Below are 25,533 nucleotides of genomic sequence, written 5' to 3'. Positions count from 1 at the left end.
TCCTCCAGACATGAGCAGAGAAAATAAAAGATTATGTAACAGGTTGTTTTAGGGCAACAAAATGTTATTCTCTATATTGCACTTCTTTGTAGAACAGCTCAGCGTTGAATTGTTTTCCACAAAACACTCGAGACACTGCCCAACACTTCTGTCGGCCCACAGTCAGTGAAAGGGGGGGGTGAGAGGGGAGGGGCCTCCCTCTGATCCTTGTCTGTAACCCCCCGCGACAGAACAGCTGGGTACGAAGGATCAGCCTAATTTTCAGGTCCCTCTAATGATGGCCACGAAGAGCAGCCACTAATCCCTTAACTGAGAAAAATGATCTCCTGTAGCCATGCAGTGCCGCTCCAGACCCTGAGAGTCCAGTTAGGACCCAGCATCATGAGAGGGGGGTGACTGAGTGAAGCAGGGACACAAGGCTGGAGTATGTGTACTGCTCTAAATATATCAAAATACACTAACCATGTGTGTTATATTCTTATTTAAAGAAACTTTAGCAGCTGATAAAAGGAAATCTGCCAAAACTGATTGAAGAAGGTAGAATGGATCTGATATATTTTTATTTGTATAATAACAAATACACATTCTTTCTCATTAAAACTGTCACTTTGACAACTGAAGGCCACCCGTAAAAGCAACCAATCCATGAGTTCTGCAGCTTAACAAGTGAATATTGAGGATATACTCAACTGAAAATCTACTGTTATAGTAAACAGTATTGCAACACTAAGGCCCTGCAGGCTTGAAATAAGGCTCTGAAAAGTTTGTGAAAAGTAACTGGTTGCTTCACTCACGATTTTCACTACTAAATACGCTTCTGTGTCACGCAACTGCATCCTCACAACTCAGACACGTAATTACAGTTGTTGGTGAAATGATGTTTGGAACACATCGAGCACAATGATCAACAGTGTTGCAGCAAAGTTTGAACTGGTGTTTAGATAAGTTTCTTTTATTTGGCCTCGACTCTGAGTCACTATTAGTACAGATATTGTATTGTAGCTCCTCCAGAAGGGAGCAAGACACTAACTTTTTAGAGTTCCACGTCTTACTTTTCAAACATATCCTGCAGGATAATGTGTTTTTCCTCTCTTCCATCCCATCCGCAGTGCACAATCCAAAATATCAAAGCTTCACGAATACATCGCTCAAGTTTTAGAGCAATGACTAAGTGATGCTGGGACACAGAACTACTGTGTGGAGTGTCAGCAGTGCAGACAATTAATCTGAAATATACAGACCATGGAACAAATATGTATGAAGGATGGAGACCTGGAATATACTGTATGACAGAGTTCCCAAACCTGGTCCTCCAGGCCCACTTGTCCTGCTTGTTGCCTGCTCTACCCAGTGATGACTACCTGGATCAGGTGTGTTCAGCCGATCTGAAGTTGGAAAATACAATCTCAGATGAAGATGGAGCGAATTGGTATGTTGGAGATTGACTGAATTTAGCAGTGGGCAGGGCAGGAAAAACAAACTGGGCCTTCAGAACCAGGTTTGGGGATCCCTGCTGCAGGAGTACTTTCTACAGAAGTGGTGTTAATGTTTGCTGCTGTTCTCCACCTATCAGGCTTACAGATGTTCAGTTTTTGATGTTCAAAAGACAGATTTTCAGTGGAATGCTCCTTTAAACATGACCATATTTTTGCAACAGTGATACTAGTACATTGTATGAATTGTATTAAAACATCTTAGTTGCTTATTCAAGCTCGGAAAATTTCCAAGCTGCAGCACTTAGTCCCATAAACTCAGTCAGTCACTGTAAATAGAAAAAAAATAAAATCCATAAAATCCCAGTGTGTAGGTATACAAGCATTTTATGGAACAGACAGATGTGCAAAGCTACGAAGCATCACTGATAGTCTGGCTTCTCTGGGAAGGTGCATCCAGCTCGTCTGATGATGACGTTGGCGGCGTAGTGCCCAGCTCGGATACACTCCTCCAACGCGTGCTCTTGGATCAACGCAGAGAGGAATCCTGGGTAGACAGGAGAGCACAGGTCAATGTCTAACCATCCATCACCTCAAAAATGTTTTGGGGAGCACTTAGTATTAACTTGAGCCGCGTCCTAATGGCTTCTGGATAATGCTACAATGCGGTTTCATCCTCAACAGGACCCAAATGATAGCTGTTTTATGTGGCGCTATGATCAGCTCATACCGAGTAAAAACAGCAGGCTAAATGTCACGCTCATATAATCTGGAGACATTACTGCGTTACATAGTTGGCCAGTATCAAAGGTTAATTGGCAAAGTACACAGAAGTCGTGCTGTGTGCAGGATCATTTTCATGCCGTACCTCCCACAAAGGCGTCTCCGGCTCCGTTAGTGTCCACAATATGATTCTGGTCGATGTCCAAAACAGGGAACATGGTCACCTTCTCACCTGTGGTCAGGACACGGGAAGGCTGTTAGTTCAAGTTGAACACAAGTTTTGGCTTGTTATTTCTTTTGCTTGTAACTTGAAGAGAACATTCATAGGTCATTTCACACAAGGCTTTGTTACAATTAGGTATAATTGGTCATTTAAGTTTTGCACTTCAGCATGCAAGAGTCTAATTATTAGCATAGAAGAGTATAGCATAGAGTACATAGGAACTATGTAATTAGTGTTCTATAATCTACAGTGAGGAATTCAAAGATAGTCATGAGATGTCAAAGTTGGCCTTGCAGGACACAAAATAGCATTATATCATCTCCACAGCGACTGAATGGATGAATGCTCACCCCCAGAGGAGCATACAGAGTTTGTTGATCTCCTGACATTTCCTCTAGCATCTCTTAACATTTGTGATTTTCAGTAAAATGACAAAACACCTGTTAAATGGGCTGCAATGAAGAATCCCCACAGGATTAATTATAAACACTTTGGTGGTTGCTAAACTTCATTATCACTTTAAATTTGTAATTTGTCCAATATGGTTTGGTACAACTGAACACTTACAATATTAATGGCATCTTCCCTCAGCTGCACTTTGTGGTTCTAACTAACAAGCAAATATTACTAACACACTAAAGTAATATGGTGGCATTGTGGTTGTATTAGCATCTTGCTGTTTATATTTATTTAAGCCGATTTGCCTAAGTACAGCCTTACAGAACTGAGAGAAAATCTGTAGACTGGAAGGCTTGTTTATTTTTTCTACAAATCTTTCAGTCTACCAAATGTCCCAGAACCCAAGGTGACTTTATTAATAGTTTTTTTTTTGCTTGACAAATAGTCCAAACCACCCAAAAATTCAGTTTACAGTGATTTAAACTGAGAAGAATAAGGATTTAGTGGCATTTTTGCTTGATAAATGACAATCGACTGTGATAATTGCCTCTTTTCTGTCAACACACAAATTAAATATTCAACTCAACTTGCAGCTCAAATGATTATTTAAATCAGACATTAAACTAATGGGCATTTATAGGAATGAAATACTACAGTGTCCCTAAATTTGCCAAAAAAAACAAATGCTAAAATGCTAAGATTTTCAGTGCCTGTAAAGCTTTTGGTGAGTGCTGTGATACATTAAAAACAATGCAAGAACAGTTACTGTGAGTCATCTCAGTTCAAAACGGAATCCATTAAATGAGGGCCTCTCTATTATCTTCAGTGGATTTTACTGCTTCAATTATCAGTAGCATATGCACTTCAAAGAGTCTCCCAGTATAAGGCAGAGAGGGGAGGAAAGAAACAAAAATCAACCAGATGACAAAGTCTTGAGGTGTAGAGTGACATTAAATCAGCAACTTATGTCAGAACAATCTAAACCACACACAAAATCTTCAAACAATCCGAGGCTCTGGTGCCGACATGAACCTTAAAAAAGGTGCAGGAGACAAAAGACTGACATGTGGATAAAAGGTACACGAGGAGGCTGACAGACCCCTTATAGAGAAAAAAAAGCTTGGGAGTTTAAGAACACAAGGAAAAAAACTATATATATATAAACAAGTTGTCTAATGAGGCTCCCTGCTAATATGACAATGACTCAGAGAATATGTGAGCCGCAGACACCCCACCTTATCAATTTTTAAATAAATTTCTGTCATTGTCCTACAGGGCAAAAGATACACAACCTGCAGCTGAGCATATGTTCAACACCTGATGTCAAGGAAATTACTGTAATACACCAACTGTGAAGGAAACTCCACCGAGTGGAGGCTGAAGATGAGATTCCTGGTCAGCTACTGAAGACGTATCGGATAGAGTCCGATTTTGTTTTCTTAATGACACATCTTTTCTTTAAAGGAACGCAGCTGACTGTCACTCTGATAATAAATCACAATACGACATGAATCCTTTTAGGATCATCTAATTAGTAGCATAACGACTTTGTTTAATTAATGCCACAGACGAAGCTCGAGAACCCTCCTCTCTCTTCAAATGATTAATCGCACATGGAAAATGTGCTAATAATAAATTACAGTTTGTCAGTTAACTCGCAGTTAAGAAAGTCGAGTTGTTAGATGTGGTCGTGCTTATGAGATGCACTTTGCAGCTATAAAACCGGATGCTTTATCATTTGAAGCTGCTGCACTTGTTTAGCACAGACTCTGTTCCAAAAATCAAAAATAAATTATTGTGTAAATATGTTAATGGCAGCGAAAACGCGGGGGTTACTCTCTCAACTGTGAGTGATTAGAGGAGGAGTCAGTTTGAGGAAACAGGTGAACTCTCACATAAAGTGACGATCATGTTTGAGATAACACTACAACAAAAGGTGTCGGAGTTCATTAAACAAACATCAGAATCTGTGAGACCTTTTGCTATGTTGTGGAAATTAACAGCTCTGTTTTTGGATTCTTATTAAAATCATTTCAAATGAGACTGAGATTAGAATTGAGAATTGGATGACACTTGATTATACTGTTCTTCTTTTGCTTTGCCGTCTGATTAGCTCGTTGACTTTTTTATTTTTCTTATCCCAACTAATTAGTCAAGTTAAAGTGTTGTAATTCACCCAGAACTAATGCACATATCACAATATTTGCCATTTCTCTTCTGTCTTATTTTTTTATTTTGACTGGAACTTGTCACTTACAGTATTGACTACTCTTTTAGTAGGTCTAACACTTGAGTCTGGAAAATCTACTACTACTCGATTCATGTTCCCCAGAGGACACATTTAAAATCTTGCCATCCTCATCATCAGGAACAACCTCTTAAGTTTATATCTGTCACTGCAAAATGGCCATCAGGGGCCAGTTTTTCCCAAATGTTTCTGTGGGCATGTGCCTTCGATTTTGTCCTTATGACAATAGAGAGATGTTAATGTAAAACCCTAAACTGCTTCTAGGACATGTAGATGTGCATGTTCCTGTTTTGTCAGATCACTGAGCTCTGTGAAGCAGTTGATGGCATTTACAGTTACCTTTCTGTTCTGTTTCTAGAAACGCGGCACAACAGACTTCCTGTATTGCTCTTGCTTCTATTATCAAATTAGAAGTTTTGTCCTCTGCTGCTGGGTGAAAGTTCACATAACCTCATGGATACAAATTATTGAATCTGACTGACATGTTAACTCAAGTTACAGTCAAACAATTCCCTAGCCATCTGTAACAAAGATCTCCTTGGCAAACTCTGTCTGTGGAAATGGCAATAAAAAAAAAATAAACTCCTGCCAAAATACTCTGACTCTGTTGATACTGGCTCGCAGAACGACTGAAAACATCACTTTGCTGAACTCATTTCACATTTCAGTATAATGAGATCAGCAACATTCATTCCAATCAATAAAACTCGGCTGTACCTTGTTTTGTTAAAATCACAAACATATTCTTGTTCCTCATTTGCTTTGACACAATGAAGAAGCAGAGTTTGGTACGGCTGTGCATCGACAGGTAAAGCTGAGGCCGTACTTGTTAACTACGTAGTCATGCATGCAACATGGCGCCCAAACACAGTGCGATGTCTGTGGAAATAGCCTCTAAGTGTGAGCTGTCTTTGCTAGTTTCAGATGTATCCGTACCTTTAACAGAAAAAAGAAAAGAAAACTTATAATAAACTTAAAGGATTTCAAAATACTTCCTTTCAGTAAGCTATAATTGTGTGCTTTTGTTAATTCATTCTTCATAATTCCCTCATTACTACTCTTGAATGGTGGTGATTAAACTTAAGAAATTCTTTCAACAGGCGTCTCTTTGAAATTAGTATCAATTAAGTCATTTATTATTGGCTATTCTATTTCACAATGCCAATTCACAGCTGAGAAAATGCTTCCCTCCACAAAAAGCGACTGTACATGCAAATAAGGCGACCTCAGCTTTATTGGAAAATGAGCACATAGAGCATTGTTTTGACTCTGAAATTAGTACATGCTTCTCTTTGTGATGTTCCAGTGCTTTCTGTTGTTGCTAATAAAAAACAGGTGATCAAGTGCTTGGCAGGTCATTAAAATTACCTTTGATCTTGTTATACTTCATCATATACTTCATCTATGCAAGCAAAACAATTCGTACATGATGATTTTAAATCCAGAGCTGCCAAGTGACTCAATTACATCCGACTATTTTGCTAAAATATAAAGAGTACAACATCTTTATTAGAGAAATTTCCATGAATACTTCTCCTGGAACATTTCCTGTTGCATTTGAGCCAAACTCTGAGCCTCAGAGGGGAAAACAACGCCACCACTTTTTTGGCAAATGCGACTGGTTAGGAGCAAGTTGAAATTCAATCTGCTTCCTTATCATAACCAATATCTTTGCTCACAATTCAGTTAGAAGAAAAAAATGCATATGCCTATAATTACTATAACAGTGGGCAAAAGATCAGCACCAACCAATATCCTTTAGCGAGACATGAAAGAAAACACTTCAATGTGAAATGCCAAGGGGGAATAAAAGGTCTTTCTCAGAGTGCAGGCTGTTAATTGACTTAGTCTATTATGCAGTATGAAACATAAGCATGCTGCTTTTTAAACAGACCATTAAAATATCTTCAAATAGTGATTCAAATAATTCTGCTTTTAATCTAACTTGGGTGAGAATGACAAATGACCCATCTAGGAAAAATAAATAAATAAACAAGAGCCTTTTGCCTTGTAGCCCAAGTATTTGCTTCTCTTTCTTCCTTCTACCATATGTAATTTACATGTATAGATTAGCTTTTTTTTATAGATTACCAGTTGAAATCTGCCTGCCTTGCTCCCTCGAGAGCCTTAAAACTCGCTGAGAAACCAAGTCTGGCTTTATCAGGTCCTTATCAGCGATTAGAGCGGCAACCCCTGCTGAATGATCATTTATTAGATCTCCTCAACGTTAAGGTTCAGGGCACAATGATCTTAATTACTGCTTTAATGGGTGTATAAGCAAAAGCCTAGTGTAGTTCAGCAGTGTCAGTGGCAGCTAAATAAAGGGCCATTTCCCTCTGCTCCCAGCTCTTAAAAGGCACGTTTGAAGCAGTGGCGTGATGAAAGGCTCCAAATAAGGGACAGGGAGGAAAGAACAATAACAAATTGACATCTCTTTTTGGAGAATTATACCATGGGGGAAGGCATTCTCCCATCCTTAATCACTATAAAATGGTTTAACATGACACGCAGAGGCTGGCAAATGATCAAATCCTGACAGGAGGACAAATTGCAAACAAAATGAGAGATCAAGTTTATTAGAGCGCCGCCTCTGGGAAATGAAAATCTTTAATTCTCTTTTTACATTGACATTTATTTGGCTGGCATGAATAGCGATGTTCCCACACTGACATACACACACCAGTGCTGCTGCACCTACTACTGTAACTACTCCACTGCAATGATAGCACAGTCAATGACATTTATCATGTTTGCCTTTGTAGATGACATCTGAAACACATTGTCTTTCATCCCACCTGCATTCATCATGTATTTTATATAAAGTTCACAGAGGCGCGCAGCTCTGTCTTCATGCAGGAGCAATGAGAGGAGGAGGCAGGAATTATCCATCACCTCCTGCACAATGGATGGATTTCTGTTGGAGTTCTGCTTAAAGATTTCTTTTCAAAGTGTCATGAAAGGAAAAAAATCACTTTCAGGAACTCAACTCTAATAACAAAAATTCAAATGAGCTTGTTCGATTAAAATAGATTCTCTTAATTAAGACTCAGCAATAACTCAGTATTTTCATTTACTGACGAAGCTGGATCGTATTGGGATGATATCACATCTCACGGTTAATTTACAAAATTCTGTCATGGGAATTAATTATGCCAAGCGATTTTAAAGTAAAGGGTTTTATCTGATGCATTAAGGAGGAGCACACACCAAGAATATGTAATGTGCTGTTAGAAAACTCACGCCCTTCGTTCCCATTGTAAGTGATCACACCCCTGCTGCTGCATGAAATATGCCATTTTTCTTGCAGATATGCTCCAGGAAATTTGCAATTTTATCAAATCTGTTCCCAAGATTTACATATCCTGACTACAATATTATGACTATTTATGTGTGTATGGAGTAACCAGTGAGTGCTATGACTGTCAGAGGATGCAGCGCCAAACAAAGTGTTCAAATGACTTCACTGAACATATCAGTACAAATTTTATATGCAAGTTGTCATGTTCAGAGACATATTGATATTGTAAAAACTCTACACTTATTAATAGTGGGATATTCATTACAAATACAATACATTTTTTTTAAATGCAGTTTTTGGTCTCTACCACCTGCTGATGAAACTTAGATAATATAGAGTTCGTCAGGGCTTTACTGCTAAAAAGCTGCCTCCTATAGTTGTAAACATTGACAGAATAAACCAAAAGCCACAAGTTACTGTGTTCACTTGTTAATATTAAAATATTGATTGCACCCACTTTAACTTTCATTACACCAAGACAGTTCTGAGAGTCCTGGCCAAGATGACAGTGCAGTTTATAGAAGAAAATCACAACAGAAAATACATAAAAGAACCAAATAATTATTGATCGCGCTCCATGACATACTGTACAAAGCTTCAGCTCATACCCTTGTCAGCAGTATGCCATTAAGGACACCGGACACATGTGAAGTCAGTGTCCTGGAGTGCTAACAGTCGTGTTGTAGCTGTGCTTCTCTGCAGTCCCCAGTGATGAGTGATATGTTGGAGTCTTTACCTGAGGCCATCTCTCCCCATGCACAACTAGTCTGAACTGCAAGGGCAACAAGGAGAGACACCCTGTGGCTCCACACAAAGGCAAAGGCTTCCCAGTAGTAATCGGAAGCTATTGTCTCTCCCCACAATACTTAAACCTCCAACCCCTGCTCAGTTAGGACACTGCTTTTTAATGTCCCACTAACAACAAATAAACCCTGTATGAAAGAAAATTGGATTGATTTGAAGACCAGTGTTGTCAACCTCTTCCCAAGGTCAACATTCTGCCGGAAAGAAGGGCAGGATGTAAGAGATGAAGCATTAAAAATTGCTGAGGACTGGCCTGGAGTCTGTCCAAGACAAAGTTAGAAGTACTTCACAAATCAATGCCTGCTTTCTGCATCCCCCACACTTCTTTTATGCTCTGAAATGACAGAATGTAGTGCAAGCATTCTTTTTTTAACATCTGGTGTCAATATTGGAGGTTAACTTCAAAGAAATTACTGATAGCATTCGGTTCTTTTCAGTCAGCGCTCTAGCATCTATTTAAGGCTGTGTTCTGCAGTTTTGAGATATGAGGTTTAAGTAAAGGGTAAAGATGTCCAAAAGGGGCCAAAGTTGGGATGGTTTCAAGTGGTACTTAAGTGAAAATCTGTGTAGATAAGCGGACAAAAATGGAAAACAAAAATGGCCTACCAACAGTTGCAACAGTGTCGTCCTTGCCCTGGGTGAAGACCACCACTCGCTGCCTTTTCATGTTCTCCTTGGGGAGGTTTTGGGTCTTCTTTGCAATCTCTGCAATGTCATCTGTCTGTGAAAACACAAGACCCCTGGGTGAATATGTTAAGTTGGATGAACGCATCATTCCTGAGGATTTAATCAATGTTCACGTGTGACAGAGAGGTCAGATTCTTCCAATCCTGGCAGATGGATCAGGTGATAATGAAACCAGATGGGCTATGAAACCGATTTGAGAGAAAGATCAATATGAGCACTAAATGATGCTTCCATGCAGTTACACAGGAGCTACAAAATATTAGAATGTCATATTCCCTAAGTGAAATGAAAATAAGCGTGTGAAGATATACTATTGTCAGATAAAGCTACTTCTCCAAGCTGAAGGGATAGGTGGTGCGTGTACTGTATCATTCTCTTCCTGAAACAGGCCATCTCTCCTAAGCATCTGCACAGAATAGATATTCTCGCCTGGAGACGACAAAACTCTCCGGAGTGCTTGCCTTTGATCATGAGAGGGATAAAAAAACCCACACCTGTCAGTGCTACTTTATTATTAACTCATCATGATGTACTATGAGCAGGTGGAATGTCTTTATCGCCATCTCGCAGTGGGGTGGACTCTGCTTTTCTGTAATACGGCACACTGAGGAGCTAGCATTAAGGGTCGTAGACACCTCTAGCATCTGTATCAAAGCTCACACTCAAGCACCTTTAGGGTGAGCAAATACTGTGGTTATGGGAGTAATCAGATAGATAGGCTCTAGTCCAATACCACTAGCTACACTGCCTCACTCAAACCAATGAGCTTTTACACCTCTAAATGCTTCCCAAACGTCCTTTAATCAGCCATGAGAGGTCCAGGGAGAGCCTGGACTGAGGAAAAATGGGTGTAACACTCTAAGTAAGTGCTAATGGTGAGGTTAATACAGAGGCTGTTAGCAGGCGATGGTGAAAAAAAGGCAATTTGTCACTGTGACTGGATGTAACCACAAGCACTCCTCCAGACACTGAATGCAAAACCACACAGGGCTTCGGCACATTGTCACCCTTTGGTTTTATGTTCCCGGACATAAAAAAAAGGCGCTCTACTCCAGTTTGGGAGCTAAAAGGTTCTAAGGGCCAGAGGTGGTAGGGTAAGCATTGTGGCTATTGAGCAGAGCAAGCGGTACACAAACGCACAGTGGCACCCGTTGACAACCTTCCTCTATTTTGCCCGGCATAAACACTTACCTGACAACTTCCTACGGCAAAACAATGCAGAAAAATAATGTTCAGTGTGAGTGCAAAACAAATGAATTGACAAATGATACGGTCAATTTGGTTTACTGCTGACAAATGGCAATATTTACGATTGTGAGGCAATTGATCAGACGTAAATCAACAAACCGTGAAATATGAAAGCTTTACAAGGGTGTTAAATTGTGTTTCTGTGTTGAAGCCAGTGAGAAACTGATCGTCTCCACTGCAGGCTGCTTGAGAAACACAGCCAGGAAAAAAGATTCAATTAGAGCTGTGATGCAGATAGTTCTTTGAGCATTTAAAGGAAACAGATCACAATCAGGCGACTGTGTTCAGATCTGCTGATTGCTGTTTTGGAGAGGGCAGGCTTTTTTATCTCGTATTTATAGTGAAGGAGTGCTGCTGTCATTTTTAGTAGTCATCCACAATGTGATGATAGCAGCGTGGCTGAATACATTCAAAGTGCATCGTGCAGTGTTTTCGTGGTCAGATATTGACAAGTGCGCAGCAACTACAACAACATCCAATTACACCACCCCTCAAAAGGGCCACACTGACCAATTTATTGGGCTACTACTGAATTTTAATTAACCTCACTGGCCTTAAAAGAGTCAAACTGCATATAGTGACACAGTTCTGTTCACTGGATTTCTGGCAGCAATAATTTTCCTGTGGTGTTTTTGAATGTAATAATATAATTTTTTACTGTAGATTCATTTTACACAACATGGATTTGCATTATTTTACAAACTCCTCATAATGGATGACATCAAAAAAGAAGCACTACATGTTGTACACATGCAAAATAATATGAACAAATACAATTCATTGCATTTGGTTTGACCTAAAAAAGACAGTTGTCGTAGATATGGTTCAGTAGTTTTCACGTAATTTCAGTCACGTGATAACAGGTTGAAGAATCTCTTTGACAACATAGCAACTCGTTCCCCTGATGAAAGCCATAATATGTGGATCTTAGGTTAAGAACAGTCTGTTTCCAAGATCCGAGATGCATCATGAAGCTTCTGATTTTTTTATTATTGCACGTGTGCGTGTATAACATGTATAAATATTTTAGGCTTGCTAGTGTACAACTAAAATATGTGGGCCAGCTCATCAGATGCAGGCATAATTGTGATCTGAAAGTGGCAAGAGGAAAGAAAAGACAACTGTGAAGTAAACCTCTTTGAACTGCACCCATGTAGACACGCAGTAAGTACAGTACACATCGCTGATGTTATCTGAGAAATCACATTCATCCAATGCAATTTTGTACTGTTCTGGCAAATCAGGTTGACATGGAAAATGTCAAAGAACTGTAACTACTAGGAAAGTCTACATGCCCTTTGTGTTTCTTTTTTTTCTTTTATTTCAGCTGAGGGCCCCTCCATCACCCCCCTCACACGCCACCACCACTTTTTTCCCCCCACGTCTTCATCCCTTCTCCTCTCTTAAACCTGTCACTGCCATCAGGATTGCATTTCTATTCCAGTCACGTTGATCATGCCGTTAGTGATTCTGGATGACAATTATTCACACAGAGCAGAGCCATATTTAAGGCAGCTCTACCTTTGAAAGAGAAGGCACTTAAAATACCTGAGCCCATTTTCAAAAACTCTCCCTCACTCTGTCTCTCTCTCTCTCTCTCACACACACACACGGGCTATTTGTGTTTTTGATTTTACATTTTAAAAGAAGCACACAGGATATGCTAAATACGGGCAAAAAATAGACTAAAAGAAGATTCATTTACAGTTAAGAGGTAGCTCCACTTAAAAACAGTGTACATTCTATGGGGTAACAAGCACTGTAATTCATTTCCACAGGTGGCTGTAATTTGGTTATTAAAAGACTACAGTGTGTTTCTGTGTGGTGTAATGCTATAGCAGTGAAGGGAGATCATCCCTGAGTGCAATGAAGATAATGAGGAAGCTTTTTAACCATGCAACCTGATGAGCCCAGAGCCTGCAGAGAAAGGCTTGAAACCATGCCCAACTTCTCAGCTTCCCAAGAGGCTTTTCAAAATTCAATAAATAACATCTGTAGGCGATGTTGGGTGCAGACCTAGCAGAGTGCGTCATAACAGAGAGCTGGCTGAACAAAGAAACCATGACGACTGCCAGGTTTCCATAGCAACTGCTGCAAGGCCTGGAGAGTATAATAGCACATCAATCACTGTCCAAAAAGAACTTCATTATCAGCAAAAATAAACCTTTAGGATCTGTTTAGTGTGCAATTGCTGGTCAACTCACCCCAAAGCCCAGCACACTGGCGAATGTGGCCGCTTCCTAGAAAAGAAAAACACACACACACACACACACACACACACACACACAAATAAGCAGTTAATTACAGAGTCACAAACAGAGCATAATGTCACACTCAAGACATGAAGTAAAGACATCTCCATTCCCTCTGCTCCTCACCATCACTTGAGAATAAGTAACCAGAGTTAGTGTTGCCCTGCCAACTCCTGATTTAATAGGCATGCAGCCCACCCATTTAATCTATTGCCCTACTTCATCTCATCTTACCAGAGCAGCATGAGATAACACCACGTCAGCCTGCAGCCATGAAACCACCACTGAAACAATAAATATGTGGTGGTATGTGGGAATCCCAACACTGCAGGCAGTCAGCCCCTTATATATGTTACTTCAGTCTCCTAACAGGTGCACTTTAAAGGCACATACCAGTGTTTATGCCAGTGTATACCGTTTCACTAAAATCTATGTAAGCTTGATGTGGGTGTTTTTCAAATATAAGATGTAGTTTTAGATTTTGAGATGTTCTTTGGCATTGGAATGAAAATCTAAAGACATAAAGAATGCATTTGAAAGTGATGTTTACCTAGTACAGAAGTGAATGGAAAATAAACAGCTGACTGGGAAGACCTCAGTGTTAACATAATATAATATCAAATCATAATGGTGCAAAAAAGAAATATTAAGCAGAAATTCTCTGATTGGTTAGAAGGGTGAGCCTCACTCTAAAACTTTTAGAAGTGATTATCTCTGCACTGCTGTTGCATAATGTAGCTTTAAGTTATACAGTAAATGAGCCTCCTAACTTTTCACATACAGAAATAAAAAACTTTACTTCACCAGTATATTATGATAAGTTTCAGGGTCTTACAATAATTCACGCAACATGTAATGAGACCACCACATACTTATAATAGTTATGGCGATTACAGTATATCCAAAATGCTCCATTGCGGTTTGCAGTGATGTGACGGGAGGTGAATCACTTCATGATTTGTACTAAACGGACTAAAACATGCATCCTTGATGATGACAGAAGCTTGTTGCTTGTCAGTTCAGAACGATGCCACAAATGATGACAGACACCCTCGTGCACTAAATTCACTTTTGACCCCAGACAGGGCAATAAGTTGATGCTGTGATTCTAAATAATCCAATTATCTGCAGAAGGGGGGCTGGTGTTTGTGTGACCTTGGGGAGAGGTTGACAACCTGGTCCTCAAACAGAAGGGGAGGAGATGACATGGAACAATAAGGTTACTGGTCCCTGGAGGGAAACCTCATGGCTCTCTGACTTGGATCAACATCACAGTGCCAGCAATATGTCAATTTAACCCCCCTCTGTTCAACACTCACAGAGGCAAAGAGACTAGTCAATTAGCCACTGTAGTGGAGAAGCTGTTTTATAATGAGTAAAGGTGAATAGTCTTTTCTTTTCTCCTCCCTTCGCCTCTTCAATCTATCAAGGGCTTAGGTCTCACATTTGTTTTCATTTATTTACAACCACATATTGACTTTTCTCCTCAGAAACGTTCCATCACCGACAAGCATGAGGCATCTCGCAGGGACACGAGCAGCTTGCAAAATGTCTTGTCAAAACAGTGATATTTCATCTCAAAGCATTTAACAGAGACACATGAAGGCTAGAATAACGATGGTGCTGTTGAGCGGCACATGCCTCTATCTCACCCTCCATCTCTCTCTAGTTAGCAGCTATAATATTTGTGAGAAAAGCCTTTCGAGACTGTGTGGGTGTTAGAAGAAAAGATAATTGAAGCGATGTCTATGAGCCACATGTGTACAGTGTAATCCCTTTTAGGAATTTATTAATTTCTATGAGCTGTTATGAATGCCAACATCAAAAATATTTCATTCTACAGGCTCAGCTAAACCTAATATATTGATATTATAAATACTGTATGGCGGTAAATATGCAATTACTGAGACTACACAGGCAAGCCAATAAAACTGCAATGAAAGGCAATAAAAGTCACTGTTCCTTAAGGGGCTTACAGCATTAATATTCAAAAACCTTATGTTTCAGCCTGTGCATGTTTCGCATTTGACGTGTGCCGTTTTGGTATGTTGTGGTAGACGGTTTTCGAATGATGGCCCATGTGCTTCTACAGCTGTCGCCAACAATGACAAGTGCTTCAGATGACATCTGGGCAAAATCCTCTCGTGCTCAAAAAAGCATCTCGTTTGTTCGGCGATTGCTGTGATTGCATGCTCGCCTTTGATGATCCGCTCTAGGTCTGATTCCAAATGAGAGAGGACTGTTGCAGATTTTTGGGGCCCGTAACTTCTCCTCCCTCTCCTCCTCGGGCAAACAAGGTAAAAGATAACAAGGCAGGCTGAGCGCATGAGCCCTCTGCAGCCATAGTTAGTATAAAGCTATCAGAATGTGTGAGATGTTGCTGCTGTCAGAGGCTTAAACAGTCAAAGGGATATTTTTAGAGAGCTTAAGCTAATAATCCAGAGCCCAGTCAGGGGGGTGGGAGTCTACAATTTCTTGCCAAGCAAAATGAAAGAGAAAATACACACTTCATGCAAGGGGCAGTTTTCACACTGTGTTTTCTTTGACACTGTAAGTGACAGGAGCCCAGCAAGCCTGAAACAGTCTGTGCCGCCACAGTATGTGGTAGTTTCTGTATGGTTGTCCATGTCGTATGAACGCTATGTTCTTTGTTTTTTTAAAGAGCACAAACTGCTGATTCTGCATTTACACTTTATCTAATACAGCATCCTACACTGAGGAGGGAAGTGGTCAATCACGGCTATAGAATTAAAGATGCTCTTTGGGTAATGTTGGTTGACTCAGGCTTTGGGGACTTCTGAGGACTGAACCGACACAAAACACGATAAACTGTTGGTGAACAAACAACAAACCCAACACTGACAAGTCATCGTCAAAGTTGATGCAGTGAATTTGTCAACAAATAGTTTATATATATATACATCCAGTAAACACAGTGCAACATTATACTTTATTTGGACTTGTGTTTCTGGACACCAAGTCCAATATCTAGTCCATTTCTGATTCTGTTTTAGGCTCTACAAACTCCTGGCTCATCTTTCAAGGTGATAATACATAGAACACAAATGTAAAACAATATAACACAAGAGAAATTAAAAATGCAAATTTACAGCAGCCAAAAGTACTTTCAAACGTCCGCTTCACTACACTGCATCTCCTTCTGCTTTTGGCCATAACCCTTAATGAATGTTTGCATTGTAGATAAGGACACCCAAAAGACAAGAAATTAAACTAGAGAAGTTATGACTCTCAAATTATAAAATATTCCCAGTAACAAACCAAAGCAAGCATTTAGTTTTTTCTCCTCTGTGTAACAAGATGTTGAGCATGTGTCACAGCAGGAGTGAGAGATGGAAAAAAATCCAATTTCCTTGTTTCCCAAAGAATCTAAATCAAAGAGCAAACCTCAGTGCTAAGGTTAATAAAAGTTGATAAGCTGAAAAGCGTAACTCCCCCAGGCCATTCAGAAAACAGGCATTTGCTTGACCGTGTTAGCCCAAGCTGATGCTGAGGCAGAAATTGAATTGTATTTGACATTGCGTGCTGGAGGGGGCACGATACTGACAAGTTATTTACAACAACACCCCTGTTTTGTTTCTTCCTTTCTGGGAATTTCAATAAGAGCTCATTTCAAAGACAGTATAGAACCGACTTCCACTGTTGTTGAAAATTCAGTTCAGTCTTCAAACTGAGCAAACCAGAGGGGAACAAATTATAAGGTCTGGACAGATCAGCTGGAAATGACAAATCACTTACTGTAGAAAATGTTCAAACCAAACAGAGCCTGACTAGGTCATGACATCTCAAATAATTCAGCCAATTATCACTACTTACAGATATACGTAACAAGTGCACACTGCATATTTTCTTCATTCCCTGCATGTAAGTGTAAGGCTGCTGCAAGATTACTGAGGCAAGTCAGACAGCTTTTCATAAATGCCCAGTATAAACAACATCTGGCATTCATTTCAAGCGTTTCCAGCCAGATTACTACAGTATGCATTACAGGCCGGTGAGTGGAGAATTGAATATCTAATTGAGGCAATGACATCAATGGGGTTTGTAAGTGTCCTTGACTTGCCCTCGGGGTCACAAAAATGACTGCTCCTGGATGCCAGGAGGCCGGCACGTAGCACAAAGAAAGTCCAGGTGCTGCTGAAGAAGAAGCTGCCACCTCGACGATATGTGTGCCGATAACGACCGCTGGTGATTATTAATATGATCGTGAAAGCTGATAGCACCTCACTCATGCTGGGTGGAAGGAAGGCGGCCGCCTGCTACTGTGCAGGACAGATTAGGAGGAATAAATCACCTGTTCTGAGCCCTCCTGAAGCTCCCAGGAGAATGCAGCAATCCTGCTGAAGCATGACATCCCACAAACATGAGGGTAAACATAACACGCAGGAACAACACACTCCAGAGAGGCAGGAGTTTCTTTTACTGCCTCGGGGAATTTATTCAACAGCAACTGATGGCATTTCACTTTAGTTTTTACCAAGCCATTTAATGGCATCTCTACGTAGTTGTTTTCTTACATTTAGGTGTGATCGTGCAGGTTTAATCTGTCGGCTTTTGTGTCACTGGCAGATTTACATCTGTCACGCACAGGCAGTTTAGCTGGATTCCAAATTAGGGCCGTCTCTGGCTCCCAAATGCATTACCTCAAATTTGTTTTCTTATCAGCGTTTCCCCACTGTCTTGAAGCCAAGCTGTGAAAAAGCACTAACAAAAACACTCATTATTACCCACTCAATTTTATACAATTCTGTCCACCGTTGCACTGATGGTGCATTATCGCAAGATACAGCAATTACATTTGTAATTTAGTACATAAGTAATAATTTACAACTTCTGTCTAATCTCTCTGCTCGTCTCAGACTCTGTCCATTAAATATTGCACTGATGTAAACTTATGTCACATCTGCTTAGAAATGTGGGTTTCCTGATGACATTTTATCTTCCAATCCATTAAAACGGAGTATGTGTTGATCTAATATATCTGATTTATTAATGGATGCTGTAATGTTTGTATATTGCTTCCTACTCAATGTACATTAATAGCAAGCCTACTTTGAAATTAAACATACTTATTGCGCCTTGCACTGCAGGCTTTTCTGTAGCGAGAGACACGCCAGTGTGGCTCTGCTGTGGTAGGATTTGGACAGAATTTGAACAGCCTGTCTTCATCTTTAGCATGAACAAATTATTTAAGTTCATTCGCAACTCGCAGCAAAGGAGATTAAGTTCACCTGCAAAATGTCGCTTGAAAAGACGGGAAATAACCGACAGCCTTCTGCTGTTTGTTTTTTTTTGTATTCCACACTTGTCAAACCTTTGAGTGTTTTTTTTAAAAGCTGGCATTCAGAACAGATGGAAATGGATCAGGCTTTACACAGCTGAGATGAGCATCGATTCAGATTCGGTGGGTTGATTCAGGCCAACCACACTTATTATTATGGCATTTGCAGCATAGAGTTGGTAATTTATTAAAGACTGATTAACAACCAAATATCTACACACTAGGTTGCTGTTGGGCTTACCTGTATGGATATTAGATACCAACAAAACCAAGTGTATGATACAAAAACATGTTGTATAACAGCAAAACAGGACACTGCTCATAGGCTCTTCACTATTAGCACTGTCAAATTGTGCCATTTCGTTGCTGTTTGATAGTAACAGTACCTACTAATAAAAATTAGACTCTGGATAAGTAGAAAATAAAATAGAACCATCAAGGATCAATACCAAAAACTATTTGGATGAACATTTCCCTTTAAATCTGTTTTGATGAGACTGGCCAAACTTGAAAGCAAGTGCAGGGTTGACCTAAGCTTTCATGTAACCAATTTCCACAGTGCCCTTGGCTTCCAGTCCATTACACACCTCTAGCAACAGTCTCTGCTCCCATCTATCTCAGTCTGCCTACAAGGGCAGGAGCGAAGTCTCATAGCAAGCCGGCAGGGATAGCAGCAGCAGCACCTACAGCACAGGTCCAAAGGTTAAACAATCAGAAACATGTGCGGTACATAAATATCTCAGCTGATAACAATCTCTGCATGAGAAAGCGGGGTTTGCATAAGGGACTGGGAACAGAGGATGTAACCTCAGATAGAGCAGGAGGGAACAGGCAGGCATTCAACTGGTCTGGTGGGGCTAATGGAAGCCATAGCAGCAGTAGCAGCTTTGTGCTGGGGGGAGTTATCAGACCGACGGCTTTATCAGCACTAAGGGCTTCTATCACACATCTCACCTCTGGGCTCGAACAAGGGGTCATCGCACAACGTCAAACTACCAGAGACTGGCTATCTCTCAAGAGAAACACCGGATGAAGGAAAGACGGTGGATGAACTGGTGTGCTGGACAAACAGAGTTAATGCTAAAGCTTTAAGCGGTTCTTATAACTCTCCACTTCCACTTCCACTTTCAGCTGATCTTCTTCGAGTTTCAGGGTTTCTTCTACCTACAGGTTATGTCACAGATTTAATAATCCTGAGATAAAAAAGATAAATGAATCATCTACTTGATGAGACTGAACTCATTTTCATTCTCAAGTGAAGTTTTACTTGTGCTGTAGTAAGTTTTATTGATTGCCTGGAAGATTGTTTGGTCAAGGTCCAACTGATTGAATTTTTAGGACTTCCACAGTTAGCAGATTAGTTTTTTCTTAGTTACGCATATAGAAGAAACCAAATTGTAATCTTGATTCCAGCTCTTTGGGGCACATTTTCAGGGTCAATACATCAATTTATCTTAAAATTCAAGTGATAGAAATAATGTGCACGGGTGGAACAGCAAAGTTGGGAAATTGCATGTTGTGAAGTTGAAGTGCTCTGAACACCTTCTAGTTATAAATGTGCTTCTGGAGGCCTTGAAAAGCTATTCTGTTAATCAGTGATGGGATCTTAGATGAACACGCTGTTATTTGCCAAACGTATAACAATACTGGTTATTTCCTATGAGAGAGTTATGTATTTGTGTTGTGCTTGTGCTCTTCTCTCTGTGGGAAGGTGATGTCTGTTTTTCTTATCCACCAATCAGAACATAACAAAATAAGAACCCGTTAACACTTTGAGCAGTTTGCTTATGTTGCAAGTGGATCAAATCTAGTCAAAACACGCCCACACAATCCTGATGAACCAGAATAGGTTGCTTTTGAATATCTAATAATTTGTTCTTATTAAAACTTTCATTGATGTTTGTTTAGTCACACATATTTAAGATAATAGAAAAATACAAGATATATTTTGCTATTTGGTTTTCATGTACGTGTAATCAATATGGTTATTCACTTTTCGTTCATGTTTGTTTTGATATTTTTGCAATTTCTATTTATTATATAGATATAAACTTTGATAATTATACGGTTTATGAGCTTTAAAGTGCATAGGTTTCTTGAAACTTATTAGTCAGAGGGTTAGTCGATGGTGACGCAAACAAAGGTAAAAAAAAAAACGGCATTTTTCTACACTGAACTGCTGAGAACAGTGACCATGCCCTCCTGTGTATAATAAACATATAAGCATTTGGCCTGCTCTATTTACCTCCTAATGAGAAACAAAGATCTGCTCTGGAGGGACTTGCATGCTTCAGACAATGAAAAACCGAGGGAAGAAAAAAAGCTCTCCGAATAATTCAAACCATTTGTGTGCACAAGGGACATGAGAGCTCTGCGTGGATAAATTGCCCCTACAAAAACTGAGATGATATCCAACGTGTTATTTGTAGATGTGGCATAAGATGGCCATTTGCCAGACGAAACGCAGCATGGAGGGCAACAGCCTTTTAACAATGAGGCAAAAGTGATTTCACATGTATGCATACAGCTAGCATGCGATAGATGTTGGAGTGACAGCAAAATAACAACATGGCTCTTCCAGAAGGAAATTGTATCTGTATGTATGTTAATACACAAAATTCTAGGTGTGTGTGTGGTTTGTGACCAACTTCAGCAACATCTATATACAGTATGTGCTGTTTTTTTTTTAAATATATTTCTGAACTTTTTATTGATATGATGGTTTTAACTGTGCAGTGATTCCCCTTCAAAGTAATCTCTGCTAAGGAAAACTATCCTTAACGTGGAGTGTGGAAAAATCTCACAATAAATTAAAAAAACAACCACCTCATTCTGTTCAAAAAGGAGAAATGTTAAACATTACTAGAACAAATCCACAGGTTTTATTATGTATGACATCAGGACAATTAATTCAATGTCTATGATGCCTAGATTATGCTCGCTCATTGTGTCTTTTAAGGACAGGAGAGCCCTCCAAACGACACTGGAAAACATGACTGTACAGCCTGGACTGTGGGAATACAACCATGAGTAGACAAAGGCCAGTCCTCCCGCCAACTCTGTGTGGATAAGAGGGGATTGGAGTCGGGGTGGGGGGGGGGGGTGAGCAACCAGACAAACTCCAAGCAGCAGTGATTTGAAGGAAGGAAAGGCATGAGGGGTTGTAAGGGTATCTGGGAAGCTTGCCGGTGTTCAAACTTCTGTGAGTCCCTCTAGCAACAAGCTGATATCCTGCACTCTCTCTTGCTGCGACAGAAATACACCGGCCTCAGCAGCAGCAGAACGTGGGCACTATTGATCTGCTCCCAGAGCAATATCTCCTCTTACATCCATAATTATTCTCCTTCAGAGGACTCCACCGTGTGCCCTGGCTGCCTGGCTGAATTTCTATCTGCCTCCTTGTTAAAGATGCTCTATGGTCTCGCATTTCACGTTACACTGCCAAACACCCCCCTCTCTTAACCCGGCATTTTCGAATATTTCATGGTTCAATCCAGAGGTTGGGGAAGGTGGCTTCAGTAAGGCACAATTACAGTGGTTAGTCGGACTCCTCTGGTGGAGCCATGCTGGCTCCCAGAGTACCATGACTCGCAAACAGACAGGCCAGGAAAAACAGAGGAATGTTGGAGAGATCATTTCACTGAATCCTCTCTGTGCCTGATGGTTTAATTGTAGCAGTTCTAGTGTTGTGTGGCAACACCACATCAAATTAAGTGGTTCCCAGTCTTTTTAGCTGGTGACCCTTAACAGTTAGGCTGTGTAAACAGTTTTAGAAGGAATCATTTATTTTACACCTCAAAAGTTAAGTTAGTTATTGCTGCATAGCTGCTATTACTGACTGAGTTGAGACTTGGCTTGTCAAACATGTCATTGTTGCTTTATCATGAAAAGATAACACCTTTCCAGAAGACTTAGTAATTGGTGGCATCGACTTTTACACTCCAATGAAAGATGCTCACTGGACACATACAGTATGTCCAAAAAAAAGTTTTTCAAGGCTTTCTCTGACGTAAGAGCATCGAGTTGTTCTCTGGCTCGTGTTTGCAGTGGTCAGAAAAACACTCATTTTTATTAACCTCACAGCCAGTTTTACTTTTTCTATTTCAGCAGTATTAGGAGTAGCTTCCTTCATATTTTGTCAAATAAAACAGAAGTATAAACACAGGGGCCAGCATTATCTTCCTAAATTAGCTTTGGGTTTCAATCCACTCATTGGTAGAATGGCTGAATGGAAATTAACCAAATGGCTGAGAAGGTCTATGTGTTGACCATGACCTGATGTCAAGTCAGGCTAGATGACTTAAGAATCACTGACTCCAGACAATCTTGGAGATTCAATATTAGCAAAAGCAAACCAATGTTTACTCGTGACTTCTTGTCACCAGGTGTCTCTATGTGCTGCAAGTAATTCAGGTTATGACTAATAAGAGAAAAACTAATTTATGTAGCAGTAATGTTCTTTTTTTCTTAGTTTTAGTCTTTGTTAATTATCTTGGAAGGCCCTGATCCCGAGGTTGGGAACTACTGATCTAATATTAAAACCATAAAAGAAATTTAAAAAAATAAAGGCAGCTTTTGCATTTTGCAAATCATCACAGCTAATGTGCGCTATGACTCATCATACAACTCACTGACTGTACATCACACCGAAGGTCAAAGTACTCTGGCGCTGAATAGAAAGCGTGTGACTCATCACACAAATAGCAGATTCAATTAAAATTCAGTTGTGAAAAGACACAAAGGAGAGCAGCAGCTAATACTTCATGTCTTTTCCTCCAATGACACATTGTGATTGTTCCGTTTTACTGGCTTTGGAGATGGTTCTGTGTTCATCCTCCCAGTTGGCCTGTGGGGCCTTGTGAATAAACACATGGAGGTTAATGTCTCATGTTCTCCCCTGTTCTCTGCAGACAGCTCTGACAGGAGTAGAGAAAGAAGAGCCTAAAAGGAAAGCTGTTTCGGTAATACGCTAATCTGGCTCTCACATCTCTTTGTTTTAGGCATTGAGACAGGATATTTTCCCCAAGCTACCATTGAGAAACACATCTCGAGTCCGCTGTGGGTGAGCTGTCAAGGGGAAATTCTTTCCCCTATCTTTTTTTTGTGTGTGTGTGTGTGTGTGTGAGAGAGAGCATCCCTCATGCCCTAAGGGGTCTTCAGTGAACTTGCCATCACCCACACATACTGACAGCAGAGAGCACGTACATCCACGGTCCCGCACACGTCACAGAAGCAGCCATGGGCCTCACCACAGAGATAAGGCTTCCAAGCAGTCTATCAAACAAACAAACCCAGATGACGAATCTGAGAGATGTTAAGAAATGATGCCATACTGTCCATGTATCTCCTCCGCCCACTTTCTTTCCACACACACACACACACACACACACACACACACACACACACACACACATATATATATATATATAAACACATGCACACTTGTACACCCACTTCAGCTTGTCCTGGAAAAATCATTAGAGCCCCCCCTTTATACACACACACACACAGACACACACACACGCTTGCACGAACACACACACAGCATGTAGTAGGGCTGAAAGCCAAAACGCCTGAGGGGCTTTTCATGACAATAACCTTCTGTAGAGCTGCTTGTATCCCTCCACCTAGATCACGGAGAGGTGCTGAGGGATGGCTGGGAAAATAAGCGAGATAACCATACTAAATATTAGGCGAGGAACATTCACACAAAGTACAGAGGAGGAAGAAATCCATGTCATTTCGCTCTCACGGCCTGGAGAGATGGAAGGCTAAATGCTCTTTTAAAACAGCTTGAACATTGAAATGATGATGGCTCCTTTTGCCTCAGCAAAGCACATTAATACATAGCTGAATGCCATTTCCACTTTTGTTAAATGGCTCACCTATTGAGTATTCAATTACAATGGCTGTCTCTCGTTTGGAAGACGGGGCTGGGACCCATATAAATAAGCACCCTCTGAGTGTGGAGCTGCCGAACGCATTGGACAGCAATGCAAGGCATGCGGAGCTCCTGTACGGGGGTGGTATATAATGTTGATGGCAAAGGAATGAGGAGGTTGCTGGGTATTGGCTGTGGGTGGGTGGTGGTGGGGGGAAACTAAGCTCCACTTCTGTGATACTGTTTTATCACGAAATTACATTTTTAAACCTTTTTGTACATATAAAAATAAAAAGATCACACGCACATTAAATGATCTAAATTGAGAAGCCATGAATCTTGGCTTGAAAAAAAAAAAAAAAACATCAGTCAGGGTGATTAATTCAGTCTTGATTAATCGTTCCATTTGTCTATGATATGTCTAAAATTCCACAATAAAAATCCTCTAGTAATGGTCCAATCTTACACCCCTATTGTGTGGTTTATCTCTTATGCTCAAATAGCAAAAGCAAATTGTGGCTAATTTTATCGGTGAATCCACTGGCATGTGGTTTTTCCAGCAGTAATGATTCCCTCATTCGGGCCTAATTAACTGCAGCCATTAAATGGAGGGAAATGTAATGCCCTGGGTTCCATGTCAGGTAGTCAGAGGAGGACAGCACAGGAAGACTCAATTAGGCCTGTTCTGTTCCCAGGTTATCACACGACATGTTTGCCAATTAAGTGAAGTAGCGTCTGATGTCTGTGTGCCTCTGTCGGCACCATCTCATAGGCCCTGGCAACACAGAAACGACGTAACCAGCCTCTCCACCCCCTACCAGTGAAGGAACAGACACTACTCTATGTCCCAAAAAGGCAGTAATTACAGGATGGATGGGAGACTGTTATATAAGTGCGAGGCTGCAGATAGGCCAGGCAGGGCCTGCTGATGCCAGGTTTCAAACAAGTACCAGCAGGATCGAGTTACAGAATAACCCTGAGTAGACTCAGTCAGAAACACATAATGCATTTTAACATTAGACAAAAACACGATGAGAA

General features: G+C 40.4%; 1 protein-coding gene across 2 annotated transcripts in view; it reads right to left on the bottom strand.

The window, feature by feature from the left end:
- Positions 1-543: 543 nt before the first annotated feature.
- Positions 544-25,533, bottom strand: part of adkb (adenosine kinase b) — a 93,721-nt gene continuing 68,731 nt past the window's right edge. For both annotated transcript variants that reach the window (XM_026351949.1, XM_026351950.1), the window contains exons 8-11: positions 13,268-13,303; positions 9,735-9,849; positions 2,302-2,388; positions 544-1,980 (exon numbers count right to left, since the gene is read on the bottom strand). In XM_026351949.1, coding sequence (XP_026207734.1) covers positions 1,856-1,980; positions 2,302-2,388; positions 9,735-9,849; positions 13,268-13,303 — 363 coding nt within the window. In that variant the 3' untranslated portion in view covers positions 544-1,855. The remainder of the gene's footprint in view (positions 1,981-2,301; positions 2,389-9,734; positions 9,850-13,267; positions 13,304-25,533) is intronic.

Source organism: Anabas testudineus, chromosome 19 (assembly GCF_900324465.2).
Source record: "Anabas testudineus chromosome 19, fAnaTes1.2, whole genome shotgun sequence".
Classification (NCBI taxonomy): Eukaryota; Metazoa; Chordata; class Actinopteri; order Anabantiformes; family Anabantidae; genus Anabas; species Anabas testudineus.
The sequence above is the reverse complement of the archived record's forward strand: the minus strand, read 5'-3'. Positions and strand labels throughout refer to the sequence as shown.